Source organism: Choristoneura fumiferana, chromosome 23 (genome assembly GCF_025370935.1).
Source record: "Choristoneura fumiferana chromosome 23, NRCan_CFum_1, whole genome shotgun sequence".
Lineage (NCBI taxonomy): Eukaryota > Metazoa > Arthropoda > Insecta > Lepidoptera > Tortricidae > Choristoneura > Choristoneura fumiferana.
Genome location: NC_133494.1, coordinates 11,811,533 through 11,831,343, shown reverse-complemented (window position 1 = coordinate 11,831,343; position 19,811 = coordinate 11,811,533). Strand labels below are relative to the sequence as shown.

The 19,811-nt window shown below is 37.8% G+C and overlaps 1 protein-coding gene across 2 annotated transcripts in view; it reads right to left on the bottom strand.

Moving 5' to 3' along the window:
• Pgant5 (polypeptide N-acetylgalactosaminyltransferase 5) overlaps positions 1 to 19,811 on the bottom strand; it is a 37,448-nt gene that overhangs the window by 6,424 nt on the left and 11,213 nt on the right. The window contains exons 3-8 of one of the 2 annotated variants that reach the window (XM_074105505.1): positions 18,533 to 18,662; positions 15,831 to 15,997; positions 13,798 to 13,962; positions 11,492 to 11,645; positions 7,963 to 8,140; positions 5,236 to 5,416 (exon numbers count right to left, since the gene is read on the bottom strand). In XM_074105505.1, coding sequence (XP_073961606.1) covers positions 5,236 to 5,416; positions 7,963 to 8,140; positions 11,492 to 11,645; positions 13,798 to 13,962; positions 15,831 to 15,997; positions 18,533 to 18,662 — 975 coding nt within the window. Of the gene's footprint in view, positions 1 to 1,944; positions 2,126 to 5,235; positions 5,417 to 7,962; positions 8,141 to 11,491; positions 11,646 to 13,797; positions 13,963 to 15,830; positions 15,998 to 18,532; positions 18,663 to 19,811 lie in introns of both variants that reach the window. The other variant, XM_074105506.1, reaches the window with a different exon arrangement.

The following is a 19,811-nucleotide window of genomic DNA, read 5'->3' as shown; positions in this document are numbered from 1 at the left end:
GTTAGATAAGCTATTAGCAGTTTCCCGTCTTTGCATATTGTTATAAAGCTGGCAGCATCTTTTAAGCACATTAAATTTATTTCTATCTAATGACTGACACAAAAGCGAAAATGAATGAAAATGCAACAAAATGTTATAATGGATTAGTCAAACTGATTTTTGTAAAACAATAATAATAAATAAGCAATAATTTAACATTCATAATAATGTTTCATTCCTTTAGACCCTTTTTTGTATATCATTCGCAGAAGTTCCAAAATGCCTTATTTTATATACATAGAGTCTAAAAAAGTCGGGTCAAAAGAAGTAAAACTGTTAGTAGCACTTATCTAACTTGCTCTACACACGCGATATAGTAATTCACAACAGAAAATGTAGCTACAAACTGAAATCAATGGTTAGTGTAAACCAAAATCACATACATCGATAGAAAACACAACATCCACAAAATTACATTATTATTGAAACTTTCAAGTTGTCATTTGAAAAGTTAAAAGTTTTGAGCGAATACGCTCAATTAGAAATTCGCTTTTTGGTTGCATCCCTTTTTAACACAGGGAAGAAATGCACTGAGTGACAAGAAAACATCGCGTGTGATTTGTAATGGTTTTAAAAGCCTGAGACTGGGACAAATAGGCCTTTACTGATTTACGTCAATGAAGCACAGCGTCGGCTCTAGCCTTGTAACAGGGTAAAGTGAGATTGTCTCCCGGCGCCCTTTGACAACGGTTATTTCCAGTATTCCTACTAAATGGTAGTAGTAATAGTAATACTGGGAATACACCTTGTCGAAGCTATCAAAAAGTGCCATTCATTGTATTTGGATACACCGCCGACAAGGAATCCCTATTGGCATTTTTCGATAAATAAACGTATGATTTATGGTATTACGAGTCGATAAAAGAGATAAGTGGATAGATACACAATTAATAAGTGGGTTACCTGTTTTAGTTTGAATGGCAAGGTGTCCGAAAAAGACTATTTTCAACTTACATGGGGCTTACACTCTTGTGTTCTTACGTAAGACTGTAAAACTAAGCAAAAAATAAATTTTTGCTGACTTTTATTTGCAATTTAGGGGTCATACAAGTAAATGAACCGCCTACCTTACTAAGGCACGGTTTTATTGACTACCTTCCACCGCGAGCGAAGCGGACTCCGCACGGAATAATTTTAACTTACATCGATCAACTTAATAGAGGTTCGATAAAACTATTTCCATGCAGCCGATCGTTATTGGTTAAACTGAGGCCATACGGAGTGCGCAGAATGCACGGTGGAAGGTGAGCACAAGAAGTGTCTGCACTCTTCTCGCTAATCGTCGGCGGTGGAACAACTAACAAGGTGTTTAAGCAAGCCTGCCCCCCGTATTACAAAACTTACAAGTGCTAGAATTCGACAAAATTGTAACATTTTACTAAGAAAAACATATCAATTTCGTGGAATTGTACATGTCGATTCACAAGAGCTGGCACGAATTGATTTACTGAGTAACACTACACACGAATATGAAAATGTCATGGCTTAGTCATTTTCTTACCAAAGTGAGATTATTTTCGTTCAATCCATTCATGCCGGCTCTTGTAAATGGAACTGTAGCAACTGTAACTTATGTGGCACAGGGGCCTGGAGATAAGTCTCGCTCTAGCTGAAGCCAGGGGGGCTACTACGAAATTCGAAAATCGAAGTTCGTATCTAACCCTCCCTCGTCCTTCTCATTCTCGTATTAAATAATATTAGCGATAGCGGGACGGCAAGATACGAAGTCGGAATTTTGCACTTCGTAGTATAAGGCCAGTCTGCCAACAGAGGGGTATGGCGGGAGATCTAGTACCTACGTCTCTACCACCGACGCGGACGCGTCAATGTCACCACGACCGCTCCGCCAAGAGCGAAACAACAAAGAAGAAGGCCAGAGCCGGCGCCGGCGCGTGACGTGCGAACCTGGATTGATGTTGTAGTAGAAATGCTTCCAGTCGTCGAGCCAGACTTCGGCAAGCCGCGCGTTGTTGTGGTTGACGACGCGGCCCGTGCCGCCGGGGAACGAGTACGGCGTGGTTTTGCGGAACACGTGCCCCACGTGCGAGCACGGGGCGATCTCCAGCGTGCCCCCACACATCCACACCTAGCCGTGTTAGTGACAATGTTCAACGGACCACGGTCGCATCAAGGCACAAGGCAGACATTGCCAGAATGTTGGCCAGCATTTAAAAAATTAAGGGATAATGCAGAGGGTCTATGTATTTACACGAACCCTTAGAATTTAATTTTGACTCTATCAGATTTTGAAGTGAACTACGATGAAGTAGGTAGTAATGTCATCTTGCATTATTTTTGTTATTAAAAAGCACGGGCAGTTTCACAGTAGGTATTTCAATAGTACAATTAGCGCTGTCAAGTAATGGATCTAGTACACGAAATGTTTAAGGATAAGAAGCATTAAGATTTTATCAAAATAATAAAATGGCGACCAAAATCAGTGTCACAGACGCGTACTGCGTTGAACATTGTTGACCCAAAAGGCATACAATTTATTACAAGGTAAGTAAAGAGGCACAAACACACAACGGCACGAAGTTCACGTACTATTCCTACACAATAACACTTGAGCAAACATTAATCTATTTACCCATTGAATACGTCAATTACTTAAATCTTTTATTACAATAGTGTGCAAATATTATGTAGTGTAACATGCCTAGTAATAAGTGAGCGTTAATATCCGTACAGTTGTGTTTACGTATTAGTAATAAGATTAATAATACATACATTACAATCTCATATTTATCAGTTATTAATAAACATGAGATATTAAAAAGCATTGTTATAATGTTATATCCCCGTATACTACACATCAAAGTAAAAATATAAATTATTATTACTTATTAATAAGGATTAATTAATAATTATTCGAACCATTGTTAACATTATCTGGCGGGTATTGCGATGTTATGATATTGCGTTAAGTTAATACACAAAAATAACTATGTTTTTCTATTAAGCCATGATTATTTAGACTATGAACCGTAATACTTCTAAGAAAACCTAGAACGCAAATATTATTTTGTAGAATTCATCATCTGATATTTAAAAAAAAAATCTTGTAGCAATTAAATTAAAAAGTATTACAGCTCTTAGTTAATAAGAATTGGTGTGGTTAAGAATGACTTTTGCGATTATCTTCACATCCCCATAGACGACGTCATTGCTTCTGCATTAAGAAGAAGCACAGGTAAAACAGCAAACAAATTCAAATAACACAGCAAACAGATCAGTAGATAATTAACCTAATGATTACAAAAAGTGCAGTATTGAAATATCAAAAAGAAACATTGAAACATGAAACAAACAAACGACACAGAATGAGAAACAAATGAAGTGTAAATGAACATGCAATGGATGAGGAATGCAGCTGCAATGGCTATAAACGTTATTAAGAAGCTATTTTCTTTATCAATGTTAGACATTAACGAGTAAACACTTGGCGGTATGTTAGTATCCCCAAGCCACAACAAAACTTTTTACGCGTCGACTGCTATCACTTTGCTTGGGAACCGTTAATTTAAAACAATAAAGTGTTGGTTAGAAAATTGATTTGTTATCAAATAAGTTCCACTGTCGTTAGCAACTGCTAATCGTTTACCATTGTAATCAGACATAATTAAACGTCAGTTAAGGTAGTTTAACTGGCAATCAAAATGCCTTTGAACACCACTTTTTTTTAAACGCGCCGTCTGCGTGCGTTTGTATATCTCTGCTCTATGGAAGTAAAACGCGGTATCATCATCATCATCATCGTCATCAGCCGGAAGACGTCCACTGCTGGACAAAGGCCTCCCCCTTAGAACGCCACAATGAACGACAACTCGCCACTTGCATCCACCGGTTTCCCGCTACTCTCACGATGTCGTCAGTCCAGCTGGTGGGAGGCCTGCCAACGCTTCGTCTTCCGGTTCGTGGTCGCCACTCGAGGACTTTTCTCCCCCAACGGTTATCTGTTCTTCGAGCGATGTGGCCTGCCCATTGCCACTTCAATTTGCATATTTTTCCAGCTATGTCAGTGACTTTAGTTCTTCGACGAATTTCCATCGCGCAAAGAAACTCCAAGCATAGCTCTCTCCATAGCTCGTTGCGTGACTCTGAGCATCTCTAAGAGGCCAACAGTCAAGCACCACGTCTCAGCGCCATAAGTCATCACTGGCAACACACACTGGTCGAAGACTCTAGTCTTCAGGCACTGCGGAATATTGGACGAGAAGACATCACGAAAAACGCGGTATGCAAAGGCTCAAATATCTGACCACAACAGTGAATGAAAACGTTGGTAAACACAGCTCTATAATGTCTAGGAATCGAACGCATATCCATACGTGATTAATCCCTGGACACTATTGATATAAAAAAAACCAAGAACACAATAACATTCACAGTCTATCTCAGAGTTATTTATACCTCAATGGGTCAGTGCGAGACAAAAATCCGTACCTGAGAAGCATAACATACTTTAAAAAGTAGCAATTGCAGTGTTATGCTTCTCAGATACGGAAATATACTTAACTGACCATTATATATAGAAATAGAACCGAGATTATGAAGAGGTGGTATATACTAAGCTATGAAATTGATTTATCCATGAAATTTTCTCACGCAAATTTTATATTATGCAATCAGAATTCCATTGTCAGACCGTAGAGCTTGAATTAAATGTAACTGATTTGGGGAAACAGTGCCAACTCTAACAGTCTTTTAATTTTACAGAAAAAGTGTATCAGGATCATCGCAAATATTTTATTTAGGAATTTATACATTTTCTTAACTCAATAACTTTCTTCTCTTTAGCTAATGATCATTTTACCCGGCCGCATAATTTAAGATATCAAAACCGATTAGTTTTGCCAACCTCTACCTTGAAAATATTTAATTCCGGGTCTTATAAGATGTGCATCAAAATATATAATAAAATTCCAGATTTAATTAAAAGCTTAAAAGGCCAAACATTTAAAACTGCACTTTAATTTCCGTTAACTTGAAGGGAATATAAATCAAACCGAATGAAATTAATTTCTCGAAGACACAACTGGCCTACCTCTTAGTTACTAACTTACTGTTTAAAATATAATAGTCAGTTAATCGTATCTATGACTGTACCCTTCAGATGCGAAGCGAGCTACAGATAACTCTGCAAGACATTTTTTAGCAACCCCCAGCAAAATGATACCAGCGTCGGATCCGAACCTGGGTTCATGGCGTAATAGAACTCCCCCCACTCGTCCATCCAGACTTCAGCGACGCGCGCCGCATTGCGCAGCACCACATTCTGGACGCCCCCGGGGAAGGAGTAGGGGCTCTTGTCGCGGAACACGTGGCCCACGTGCGAGCACGGCTCGATCTCCAAACGACCGCCGCATTGCCATACCTTCACACGATAATGTTAAAGGCACGTGTTTGTGGCACGGAACAGAAGAAACAGGTTGGAAGGGCCCTCATATGGGACATGCGATTTGTGGCGGAATCTGTGTCCAATATTTAAAGCTTGAAACGCACTGACAGCGGTGGTCGTCGCCGTAGGAAAACCGCGCGAGAAATAAGCGCGGCGCGATATTCTATGCGGACTCTTCATGTTAGCTCGAAAATTACAACCGGTACCGCCTCCGCGCTGCGCCGCACCCCTCTCAGTGCGTTTTAAGCTTATAGAGTAAGATAATTTCCGACGGCAGCCTACTATCCCTTAAATTCTCCCAGGATGTCATAATTTACTGTGTCAAATGCTTTCAAGAGATCAATAATGTATAGACTGGCGTTTCTCTGCCCGCGTATTTCACAACATGTTTCAAACTAAGAATGGCAATGGTGTCGCTCGCACTGCTGTATTTAGGTTAACAACGCCAAGCCTAGCTATATAGTAAATCTAATGAAGGTATTACGGGTGTTTCCGTATGAAACGTTGAATTAGTAAAACATTACGCACATAGCTAGATTAGAGCGATGTGCAGTTATTGGTTCAAGCGGTACAGTTACGACTGAGTTCGACCAGCGTTTCAGCGAGCATTTTTCTGTTCATCTGTTAATGAGGGCTATCGCGTATGAATTCGCCGCTAGAGGCTCTAGTGTAGCGAGAGGTTTACGAGGGTTTCATTATAAGTAGAATAATTTTGTGAATATTTTGCAATACCTGAAATTAATTATGGCAAATATGCGTTACGGGGAATGAATGTCTGTGTTTTGAGACAGTTTTGTCTTTCGGAAACCTTCGTCTTCCCTTTTTTCTGAACAAAATAGGACTACGCATCACTGTGGCATGCTCGATATTTTTATGGTACAGTTTTAAGGTATTAAATATGATTTAAATGTAAATTTTGTTTTCGCGCCCGTAATAACAAACTAACCACTATACGATTGGTTTTTTGGTTTTCAACTCCAAATTTGTTACTTTTACGGGTATCCCGTGAAACCACTAAACCACTATACTTCAGGCAGGACCTCTGTCTACAGTGGCGCCAACTGGTGAGCGCGAAAACGGTAGCCCTCATTGGGTGTGATGCTAGGTGTCCGCTGCGCGGCGAACATATCCGCCCCGCAATGAATAGTGAAAATGCTCGCTACGGTGGCTCATCATTGCGGACAGGCAAAACCAACGCAGGCTATATATAGCCATTGCATACGCGAGCGTGTGTCCGATATCACATGCCTAAACCAAACTTAGTAAGTAAAAGCAACTGCCGAGTGTGTATTTTCTTTTTATTTATGTAAAATTAGTACGATCCATTCGTAATATAAGTAGTGGAGCAGGAGGGATGGCTCGCGTATCCCTTTTAGGCCTTTCCAACCCATATCTTCTATTCCGTTGCTCGTGGGCGATTGGTGAGCAACTTGTTTGTGTTGCTGGCAACATGTTGGTCACACAACGTAAAGTTAAATAAAGAGAAATGTTAAAAGAGCATTAGGATTCCGGTGATTCTTGTACCAAATTAGCGTTGAACTCTACCAATAAGTATCTTAAAATAGAATAATCCCTGTAATTCATTCTGGCAATGAACGCATTCATTCAACCCATATTCTACATTGATATTTAGTTTTAAAGAACTAACTAATCTTAATCTAAACTTTTACCGTCATGTTTTATTCGAGTGTATCTACAAGTATAGCTAAAGTCACCCGTTAAAACCCAAATGTACTTTTAACACCTAATTTTCTTGCAGTGTTGCCATACGTAAGGTGCAAAATGCAACGTTTTTTTTTTATTTATTTATTTATTGAGAATCAAAAAACGTTGTCATTACAATGTTGCTCACCAATTGTTTCATATGAATACGTGGCTTTATTCTACGTGGCTCGATAACGATCATTCGACAAGCGTACGCGCACTCTTTATCGTTATATTTCATTGCTACTTAATGCACCACGGTTGTCGAATAACTTGAAAACCAATAAAAAACTTAGTAATTTGTTCTTTATCAATAAAGACGCATTTTACTAATTGTAATTCATGCCAGAATAGAAACTATAGCCGTTGGTGTTTCGTGAAGAGAGCAAATGCAAGTGCCGCAAATAAATAATATCAGTAGTTTTTTTCTTATAAAATGAAGTACCTATAGAATACTATAGTATAATTTTTAATATTTTTAATTAGTCTGTTTTGTGTATCTGAACACGAAGTAACAATTAACACACAACACTTTTAATGATATGTTATATTGTTGGATTATCATCCGATAATAATCAAAGAAAATAATTGGTTACAAATGTATGATTAATTTTCGTGTCACAATGGAAACAAATTAATAGTAATTTTAACTACCTGCATTAAAGTGTGCAACTTTTCGCTCTTCACCCAATGTCAAATCATAATTCATAATTCAATGTCCAATCTTCATAATTTTCAACCCACACAAATACCCTTATAGCTCCTTCACAAAACACCACCGCCTGGGATCGCTAAAAAAAAAAACTGTCACACGATACCCGGAAGCTCATCTCAAGGTTCTCGCCGCCCCATATGTCCATGCCCTGGTCGTAGGAGCCGATCTTGTAGAAGTAGTCGCGGTCGATGGCGAACAGCCCGCCGGCCATCGTCGGGGTGCGCAGCGGCGCGGTGCGGTCGCCGCCGCGACGCTGCATCTCTCGCTCGGGGACGCGGTACCTTGGAAACAAAGGATGCTCAGATTAAGGTACTTACATATTATTGTATTATTGCATTGGTATTTTGCAGGTGGTAGGACCTTGTGCAAGGTCCGCCCGGATTGCTACCACCATCTTGCTCGCTAATCCTGCCGTGAAGCAGCAGTGCTTGCACTGTTGTGTTTCGGCGTGGAGAGTAAGACAGCCGGTGTAATTACTGGCACTTGAGGTATCCCATCATAGGCCTCTAGGTTGGCAACGCATCTGCAATACCCCTGGTGTTGCAGATGTTTTTGGGCGGTGGTGATCTCTTACCATCAGGAGACCCACTTGCTCGTTTGCCATCCAGTCGAATAAAAAAAAACACATTTTTAAGGTCTGTAACAATTACACCGTATCGTACGATGACTGTAATCCTCGTAGCAACGTGTCCGGTTGATGTTCATAAGTAGAGAGCGGATTTAAAGTAGCGATTACAAGTTAAATATGGATAAGACTAGTACAAGCAAGTATTTATTTTTTATCAAAAAGGTGCGTAATAAATACTATCTGTTATGTTTGAGCTGTATAAAAGTCCTTTAATTAGAATAAAATATTGCTGGAGTTCAGTTCTTACTCGTAGTTGGCATGGCAACAGAGAGCGCTGCTGCCTGCTTTCATATCAGGTCGCTTCACTACCTTTTACGACACTCACGGGAAGAGATGTCCGTCCTATCCTAAAAGCGGGCACGGCGCGGCCTACAACTTCTATATCATCTTTAAAACATGTCGCAGGCTGACCTTTACGCCGAATCATGCGGTACTTAAAAAGTAGAGCATGCATAAATGAGATCATTTAAGCAGACGCGAAATACTTAACTTTGCTCTTTGATTTGCTCGATTATTTCTTTTTTAGCAATAATAATTATGATTAACCTCAATTCTGAACGGAACGCATCGGAATGGCGTATAATATCCTACCATCGTTAATTCTTGATGTGTTTAAGTTTAAGCATTTCAAGTAAGTAGGTAAATATCTACCGTGCTAGACATCTAAGGATCGGTGTGGAAGGTTCCACACGACGTTTTTTTTGCGCTCGTTTGTATCGATACAAACGCGCGCTTTTCATTTGCGACAAAAAAACCAACCCACACGTTGAAAAACACTGGACTAGAAAAAGTTAGAAGACCTAGCGTGCTAGTCCATATACTGAGGATTTCACGTTAGATTTAACATGGTACAGTTAGCAGGAAAATAGGAGGTGAGTCGAGTAACTCGCTCTCTTCGCGGCAACGAGTTATGCAACGTGTTGTTTTGGCAAATGTTATCGGTACAGTGTACTAATTGGCGCAGCTGCCTTGTTTCGAACTTGAATTAATTTAACATGCACTGTTATCAGAATGAAAGAAGTTGACTAGGTATCTTTGAATTCATACTTAATAGCTCTCTATCGTGGGTCAGAATTTAATATACAATAATGTGTCGTTTTCAATAATGTCTATTTGCGTAAAATTTACATATTAGTGAACACTATATTTTCAGAATTGTTATGAAGCTAACCATATCTACTGCAATGTATGAAAATACAAAATATGTTTCTGTTAAAAATGTCATTCCTAATACAAGCTTTTTTTTCTGACTGTACTTTTTATTGACTGTACTTGCATTGTGATCCAACTAAACTTACATAAGTATAACTTTCAAGTTAGTCCGACCACCGGAAGTAGATCAAAATTAACTACAGGATTAGTACAGTATTAGGCAGGATTCTAAAGAGAACAATAGAACGGCGCGGAGTCGTCAAAACAATAGCGTCAATAGAAGGAAAACATCGTGAGGAAACCTGCACAAGCCTGTGAAGTAATTCAATGGTATGTGTGAAGTTTTCAATCCGCACTTGGCCTGCGTGGAAACTACGGCCCAAGCCCTCTCATTCTGAGAGGAGGCCTGTGCCCAGTAGTGGGACGTAAATAGGCTGGGATGGTGGTGGAACTGCTTGCCTAAAATGTGAAAAGTTGTTTGTATATCGACGCGCTTAAACTAATTTTGATGAAATTTGGTACGCAAGCATTTGACACGAAAACGGACACATGGTATATTTTATTTCGTTCCTTGTTCCCGAAACAGTTCTTTTTAACAGTTCTTTTTGGCTCAAATTGTAATATACATGATGTGGATGTACTTTCTATATAAATAAATAGACGCACGAATTTGTATGAAATTTGTAATGGAGATAACTGATACCCGGAATAACAATTCGTTACTTTTTTTTGCTAATATTAAAAAACAATAACGATATATGGTACCTAACTAAGTTGATGAAGAACATTACTTCACTGCACACATTTTTTACAATGGCGTCGCAACTCGACGCAAATTTTCCTTATTTATGAACTACGCCAATTAAGATATTGATTCTGAGATAAAAAGTATAATAAGATCCGCCCACGCTAAGAATCTGTTCCGATCCAATCATTCCCATTCATCTCGAAAAACAGAAAAGTTCATAACAAATGCTATTTAAATGCTAATCCGTTTAGCTATATATGGACAAGAGCAACGTGTCTTTAACTTTTTCTTCATTTGCATAACTGATTTTAATAAAAGACTTTACGAGACTGTCGCAAAGTTTTTTAGGCCAACAACCAGAGCACGCTAGCGGTTCAGGTGGAACTGGATTAGAAGAGGTAAATGTTTGTTCTTAATTTGACTTGACAGACAGGACAGACAGATGGATAACAAAGAGATCCTCCGGTCCTTACATGAGGACATAAAAAAAATTGAAATTTACTTGATTGATGTTCGGTTCAAATTGTGAAAACAGAAATTTTACGTCACGTAGGCTATGTTCCGTTTTGCCGACTAAGGTGCGGAATCAAGTTGTTTTCGCGATAGATTTCTCTCCAGCCAAATCAAATCAAAGTGAAAAGCTGATCAATTTATTTTTCTTTTCATTCGTTCATTTTTATATTATTGTACTTTGCGCTTTTTGCTTCGTGATACATCAGGAGGAACCACATACAGATCTAGTGAAAAATGTTTTTCCATTGGCAAAAGTGGCGGTGGTACTGCAGTAGAGTTATGCTGTTATTTCTACAATTTAGTAAATTTCTGTAAGTACAGTCACAATTATTTTGATTAGTGATTAGAATATTTGAGTTATAGAGCTTTTGGGTCAATTTTTGGCTTAGCTGTTTAAAGTCTGGACGATTTGGAAGACGAAGCCTTGGCAGGCCTCCCACTAGATGGACTGACGACATCGTGAGAGCTGCAGGAAACCCGCGGATGAAAGTGGCGAGTAGTCGTTCATTGTAGCGTTCTAACGGGGAGGCCTTTGTTCAGCAGTGGACATCTTCCGGCTGATGTTGATGTATAAAATTAAAGTCCACTTACCACCTAAAGTTGAGTTTCCAGTTAAAGCCACCCCACGTCATATCTGAGGCTTGGATGTATTCGAAGGTAGTGTCGGATATCACGTCGATGATGGGACAAACCACCGTGCTTCGGTCTTCCACGATGCGGGCCAATAACGGCTCCAGCCATCCCTCTAAAAATTACAAAATATGGTTGAGGTTAATGAAATGTCAACTAAACATAACATAGGTATAGTCGGGAAAGAAAAGAATTCACCGTTATTGGGACTGTAGGGAAAATCGTCTACAGATGTTGTGCATTGCATAATGGTTTTCCATGGTATTTTATCAAAAAAGTTCCTATTTATCGTGCTCTCTCATTCAGCTTCAGTTCCTACCTACGACTGAAATAACATAAAGACTATTTTTATCCCGATATACAAACGGGATCTATTTAATTTCCCAAAATCTTAATCGCTAAGTCTAAAGACATGAAGTTTTGTAAGGGTGTCCGTCGAACAACGGAAAGGAAGACCGCAATGTGATTCTCGGGAACTCCCATAGGGATTTGGTAAAATCCTAGAATTTCAATTCGACTGTCAGACCTAATAATTTAGTCAATTATTCTTGGAAACATTTATGTAAGAAGTATAACCAAATTTATTTTCGTCTTAAGTTAACCAAGACCAAATTAAATGCAAATTAGGTCCAATTTTTCACATTGTCTAAAATTATACGCGCAGGAAGTGAATGTCTTGATTTTCTGAATGAATCCGGACTAGTTGGGTTTATACTCGTATTAAAGAAGTCTAAAAGTTGTGATAACAATTATTATGTAATTTCATTGAACAAGCGAATCGTGACGCGCCATTGTTTGTATTAGAGAAGGATGTTATATCACTGTGACGTTTATGTTTACGAAAGTTTAGTCTAACCAACTGTCATAATTATTGCATATATGTCGGGGCGGCCTGGGTACTCAAAAATATCCGAACACAGCGTTTGAACACCTTTTCTATTTCGCTTCAATATAAATTTTTAATAGCGTCTGTACCGGAAAGGAATAGACTACGTAAATAGATAATGTGGACCTGATTATAAAACAAAGTATGCCAATTTTTTTAACTTTTCGATGAAGTGTAAAAGTAGGCAAAAAAAAATTCACCTGAAATACCAAGACGCTAACTGGAAAAATTATATTAAATATTGCAAAAGAAAATTATAAGAAGATCCTGTTTCACGACTCATTGATAAATTTTATGTGACAGATTATGTGGTGCCGTTTCTGTTTATTCGGACAAAACAAACAGAGAAAGCCTCACAAATTTATCAATGAGTGGTGAAACTCTAAATGTCTGTTATTCAATAACAGATGTAGCCAGTTATACAAAGGCGATCAAATTAAACGAAACGCGAGGCATTCCTTGCACGGTTCTGAATTGGGGCAAATGTTGACCTGTTTTGACAAGAGGTTTACCATGGTGTTGTAAGACAGGCCTATTTGTAATCTAACATGGATGGTTAGCGCGAGTGGAAGGACATGGTTTGCGCTTAGAGCATTTTTTTTCTGGCATAGTGGGAAAGAGGTGCACTGAAGGACAAGCCCTATAAAGCACTCGGGGTGACTTTATAGCAAGAAACAATGTATTTTAACGCAGAAATTTCAATATCTGTATGGTTTAAGACCTCATAGATTGTCCCTACTTAGATAGTCAACAGTCGTCATATTGTTGGTTAAACGATTCTGCCAGTTTTGTGATGATTACCAACGAATACAGATTTCTACAGAATATTTCCAAAATACTGTGTTAGCTTGACTGAAGGCCAAGGGAAGACAGACTTTTTGAAACAAAGTGTAGCCTTCTTTGATGCGGTAAACTTTGAAAATAGATCAATGTAAGAAAACATTTGTTAACCACAATTAAAAAGTCCCGAAAAATATTTAAAGGTGTGTTCAGTCAAACGACCCCTTCTACCTACTGAAATAACTATATCATGCAGCCAGATGCTCTACAAAATATGAAACTTATTATTTGCAAATTATGTTTTGAATGTTTAGTTCCTTTTTCACTACTCATAAGTAGATACATTTTATGTGACAGATATCTATGATGCCGTCTCTATTTGTATTGCCTGAATAAACAGAGACGGCGTCGCATTTATCTGTCACCAAAATTTATCAATTAGTAGTGAACTAGGCCCCTACCTACTATTTTATACCAGCTAAAAAAATATTCATGCGCAGGCCATTTTGACTACACCACGGTCAGTTTTATGTAAAAAAAAACCATAACGCTTGTTCTATGCGCCAGCCAGTCTTATTAAACCATAATTCATTCCACATACCAGTGCATTCGCAGTGAGCGTCCAGGAACGTGATAACGTCCCCTTTGACATGTTTCGCGCCCAGGAGCCGCGCGCGAATGAGCCCCGACCGGTTCTCGGTACGGAACAGATGTGTGGGCACTGGCAAAGTTTTGATGTAGTCTTCTAGTTTCTTTCCCAGGTGTTCTGTGTAAAAAAATCAAGTATAAGTTATTTTGAAGGCACTAAGTTCTGCTTTTGTTAGTCACACCTAATAAACGAACCGCGCCCTTGTTACTTACTATGTAACCTGTGCCAAATAAAGCAATAATCATCGCAAAATAAAGTCGTTACGATTGTGCGAGATGGTACAATCAACTACTACTGTACACGGAGAGTATGCCATTTCGAAATTCTTTATTTATTGGCACAAAGGACGAAATAACTTTTAAATCAGAACTATAAAAAGCAATTCTGATGAAACGTAAAGTTCCTTGCCGTGTGAATAACAAGGGTACTGATCAAACCTGGAAGCTCAAGTAAAAAAAAAACAAAAAGCTTTCGTTTCCGACACTGAAAACTTGAGAGATAAAAAACAGTAGGTAAATTAATTAATGAGGGAGGAAAAGCACCAATCTCACTTGTTTCAAAAAAACCGTCGGCATCCTCGCTTTGCTTGGGTGCCGACGGTTTTAAAAAAAAAAGCAATAGGTGCAAATATTCTAATAACACGCTATAACAAGTGAGATTGAAAATAATGCACCAAACATTAACCAATATAGGCAAAACAAGCCACATACATGTTTATCTTTCCATTTAAAAGAATTCTTTGCTTATATAGGGGCCCTAGTGAAAAAGGGGTTAAATTCTGCAAAAGTTGAACAGCTGATTTCGACTTAAATCCCTTTACACATAAAATAGAAAATAGCTGTGTGATTTCTGCAGACTTAACCCCTTTTTCACTAGGTTAAAAAATTGGCCCAACATCGTATAAAATAATCATTAACCCCTCGCGGAACAAAAAATAAATAAATTCAAGTCGCATCTGTTTTAATAAGCACAACCTCTGCTGATATAAATAAAAAAAAGGTTGGCACGGATCCCCTCCTATTTAAGCATATCAGGGGTTAATCTATTAAAATACTAAAAACATTACAGATTCAATCATCATAGTACCAGTGATTTACGAGAATAAAATAGTAATAAAAATATGATCACATAGATATACAGACCGTTGTATAATCTATGGTTCCGAATTTGATTGACTCTCTGATCTATGGCATATCAAGATGGTGACATTATGATATCGATATAAGGATCTTGCTCTGTAAACTTATAATGATCTTTTATAAGGATCTTGCTCTGTAAACTTACGACCAAATAAAACACATTAAATATAAATAAAGTCTTATTAATACACAGACCAAATCAACACGAACAAACAATACACTAATAGAAACAGCCTGTACTTAGCCAGAACCAGCCGGAGCAACTTACCTTGGCCTAAAAAAAAATGAACCAGTTGAAATCATGCAAGAAGAATAACTGCACACTGATATGGGTGAATTGAAAGTGTGGAAACTATAGTCCTGCTGGTTAAGGTTTGCAGCTCGGCTTTTTTCGTGTTCCCGCTTCTTTTCTGCGCATTACAAGCCCCCCTGCCTCTCTTGGACGTGAAATTATAACATATCTTAAAACGTACTTTTAACCGATCAATTCTTGTATATTCAACGGTTCTAACGATTTCGATTAAATTTGCTTTGTGGGGGTTTTCGCGGGCGAATAATCGACCTATCTTAAGTCTTATCTCTGTGAAATGAAAACACATGTTTTCGAGTTTTAGGCCCAGCAAAGTTCGGTAGCCTACTACAGACAGTAACAGAAGTAGCCTTCTATAAAATAATCCGCAATATGAAAATAGCTGAGCTGCAATGACTAAATAGTTCTAGTGTAAAGGACCAGAAGATTCATTAGCAAAAGATCTACTGCAAATAGTAACTCTAATTCTAAGCCATTTTCAAAATACACCATTCAAATATAAAAAAAAATTGCTAAATTAAGGTAAACTACCATACCTTTTTCACTAGCGTCGTCGACCAGTATGATTTCTTTGAGTAAAGGCCGCGGCGACCGATTTATTGTGCTCCAAATGGTTCTAATCAACGTGGTCCAAGCCTCGTTGTGGAACACTATCACCACGCTGGTAGTCGGCAGCAGATTTGGGTAAGCCTTGTCCTTGCATCTGACAAGAAACAGGTTATTGTTAAAAATTAAGTAGTTGCATACCTTTGATTAGACAGCATTGTATCATTTCATTGTACCTACTACGAAACGAACATAAATAGTAGATTGTACAACGAGATCATAAAACGAGCCATTTTACCCGAGACTCACATAGCCACCCGAGTCGGTACGGCAAGGGTGGATAGAGGGGAAAATGGGTTTCATGCTCAAGTTTTACACTGCTTCTCACTTCGATTGCGAGGAAATGAAATAGAAACAGTGGAAACAATTGTCCGCTTACTATGTACAATGTACCTACCTTTTATTTATCATGCATTACTATATAACATTTTTTTTTAGTTTAATTGATTTATTTAATCGATCTATAGTTTGATAATAAAGTAAAAATTATTAAAAATATATATTTAGAAACTTTTTTGTTTGTGGCTGTTGACACCTGATTGCCTTGGTCTTAGACGAAGATTTTACATTAGGCACTAGAGCATAAATAGTTATTTGTGTCACAAGAGAGCAAAATGGTGTATTTACGGCGAGGGCGTAAATTGAATCCAGAATGTAGCGAAGGATTCTACAATAGAATCCTGAGCGTAGGGAGGGATTCTAAAGTAGAATCCTAAGCGTAATGAGGGATTCAAGTGTTAGCGCCCAAGATGAAAATAATTTTGCTCCCGAGTGGCTCATACAACTTTTCACACCGAGCATTAATAAACTTGAAAAAAATAATTCTTAATATTATTAAAGAACAACCATTATAGAAAATGGCGTGGTTTAACAATTATCAACTTCTAAAAATGGCATTTTCAATAAAACACTTAGAAAAGCCTTGAACAGAAAAAGTTGCACTTTGCTCCCTCTCGCCAGGGAGAAAAAGTTACTTTTCTGAAGGAGAGGTGTGAAAAAGTCTTTTTATGTCGCCTAGATCCATCATAAACTAAACACGAACTTTACGAGCATGAGAAGTGAAAAATTATATATACGCGTCGAGTTGAGAACCTTCTCCGTTTTTCGTCGGTTAAAAATAATAACAACTAATTTTTTTATATACTGGTGTTTAACAATCATGTACGATAATTTATTTTACAAGTGAAAAAATTTTTAAATTCGAAAAAAAATGGTTTTGCATACAAAATGATCACTAATGCGATACAAGTGAAAAAACATTTTAATTCGAAAAAATAAATTTAAATTCTGGTATGGAAATGAGTCACAAGCAGACTATCTCTATGGAGACTCTCCATAGAGATCTCTATCTCCATAGAGATAGTCTGCTTGTGACTCATGGCCATACCAGAATTTAAATTTATTTTTTCGAATTAAAATGTTTTTTCACTTGTACCGCATTAGTGATCAGTATTCTTAGTATGGGTTAAATTATCGTAAAGGATTTTTTTAATACTGTGTAGGTATATGTAATAGTTTATCATTTTTTCCATGCGTTAATGTGGATTACAGTCATCTCATATACATATATCACCGTGTCCTCTTTAGTCAGAATTCCATTTGACGTGTCAATGACACACCATCACAAAAGACAATCTTTTGGTCACCCCATTAACCTAACGGAAACATTAGTCAGTATCTTTTCGATTTATTTTATTTTTTCCCTGTTAATATACGACGTAATGAAAGAAAGGTCTTTGGTAGTGTGTAGGAGAAATTCTGGTGTCTCGTGTGAAGTAAATGACGTATTTATGGTAAAAGGGGGAAATGAACTGCGTGATGAAAATATTGTAGTGAAACGCGACTAGAATCGCCAATACTCGCCAAGAATCGTCCTGTTCTTATCACTCTTTAGTGAGGAATACCGAATGAACAGTATTTCAATTGCTTTTTTAGAACTAGAGCGGTATTGTAGCCTTGATAAAACCGGTCTTAGAAATCTAAAAAAATACACTAAAAATATGTGCTAAGAAATAAAATAAAAATACTTAACAGGAAAGGAAAGTGAACTCGTAGAGTCATAAACATAGATAATTAAGTTTTTAAGTGTCTTCTTCCGTAGTAGTCATTTCATAACGTAATTATAAAATAAAAATATTATCCTTTTAATTAGTTTGTACATATGCATATCTAATGTATAGCTCTTTATTTTACTTAAAATATAAAAAAGCAACGAGTAACAGTAGGTACAATAAAGATGTATATGTATTTTCAAAGTCGAGAGGTTGAGATAGGCAATGTCGCCGTGGTCAAAAGCAAATAGAAATAGTCTTATTTCAAGTGCATGATACATAAAATAGACAGTTATATATAACATAATCTCGTGTAATATTTTTCTTACTGTTCTTCTATATTTTTATTCACTTTATTCCCCTCGCAACTAAATATCGCAAACGCTTACGAATAAATAACTTAAATTGGTCTTATTTCGTCTGTTAATTTTTCTGAAGCACTGGAATTCGATTACGATTCTTCTATTACTAACTTACGTGATAGGATCGTTTTTTTTTTGCGTAGAGGTTCCATTTTGGGGAATGTTAACTATAAGGACGGATTTTGGACGGGTAAACTGAAATCAAAATAAAGTCCTCACTTCTCAAATCTGACGTCAGTGAGGGATCGATTGATGGAGATCATGTCACTGGCGAGTAAGTTGAACTGGTTCTCTTGAAATTTGTCCAACATCAGCTTTTCCTGCTCTATAGGAATGTTCACAGCCTTGCCTGAAACAAATCAAATATTTTCATAACCTAACCAACAAAAAGGTGGAAAACCCCCGACATTGTCACTTCAAAGTTCAATATCTCAAAAACGGCTGAACCGATGTTGATAACACATGTGTAAGAACTCTTCAAATAAAAAAAAACACATTCAAATCGGTTCACCCGTTTAAGAGCTACGGTGCCACAGACAGACACACATAGCGGTCAAACTTATAACACCTCTCTTTTTGCGTCGGGGGTTAAAAACCCAAAATTGTAAAGGAAAGGACTAAAAAGCTAGCAACGTAAATAGACCGGGTATGACGGGCTATATCGAATGTATTAGAGTCTGAGCCAAGCTTGCCTATTTTAAGTCAGTCAGTTACTTTGTAGATAATGAGTGTATACCGAGATTTATGGAGCATTTGCATAGGTCGATGACCGAATACGGCCTTGAATCAAATTGAATAGAGAAGTGATTGAATAGTTTCATTCATTTTTGTCTGGCCCTGCGGCCCTGCCGTTTGGTCACCAACCTTGTAAACATATTATGTTTTGTCCATTTGATGCCGAGACGTAAACGCAATCATGAATAAATATTAGGTAGGTAGGTATACCATTCTTCCAAGTCAAGTTATCGACGCTAAGGCACTCGTCCCACCACCAACGATGAAGGAGAAGCGAGTAGAGCTACAACTAGATACGAGTAGCGAGTGCGTAGTTCCGGTAGTTTTGTCGCTGGATTATGATTATGAGCGAGCGAGTTTATGAGTGCGACGGACGATTACTCGAACTGTAGAGTAAAACAAGAGCGTAAAATAGGGTTCCGTAGCCATTACGAAAAAATTAAATAATATTTTTCTAAGGATTTCGTATTTTATACCTTAGGCTGCTATTTACTCTTAAACTACTAATAATTCTCAAACAACCTTAACCGTTATAGTTTTCCTTGAAAGTTTGATATAATTACTATCATCCTGAATTTTTATTAAAAATTCCACCCACCGGTTTAGATTTTAGAGGGCGGGGGGCGCTCGATTTTAATGAAAATTTGCACTTTAAAGTTGAATATTTCGCAAAAAAATCACTGAATCAAAAAATCGTCTGAGCAAACTCCTAATGGTTTTAAAAGTCCTATCCAACGATACCCCACACTATAGGGTTGGATGA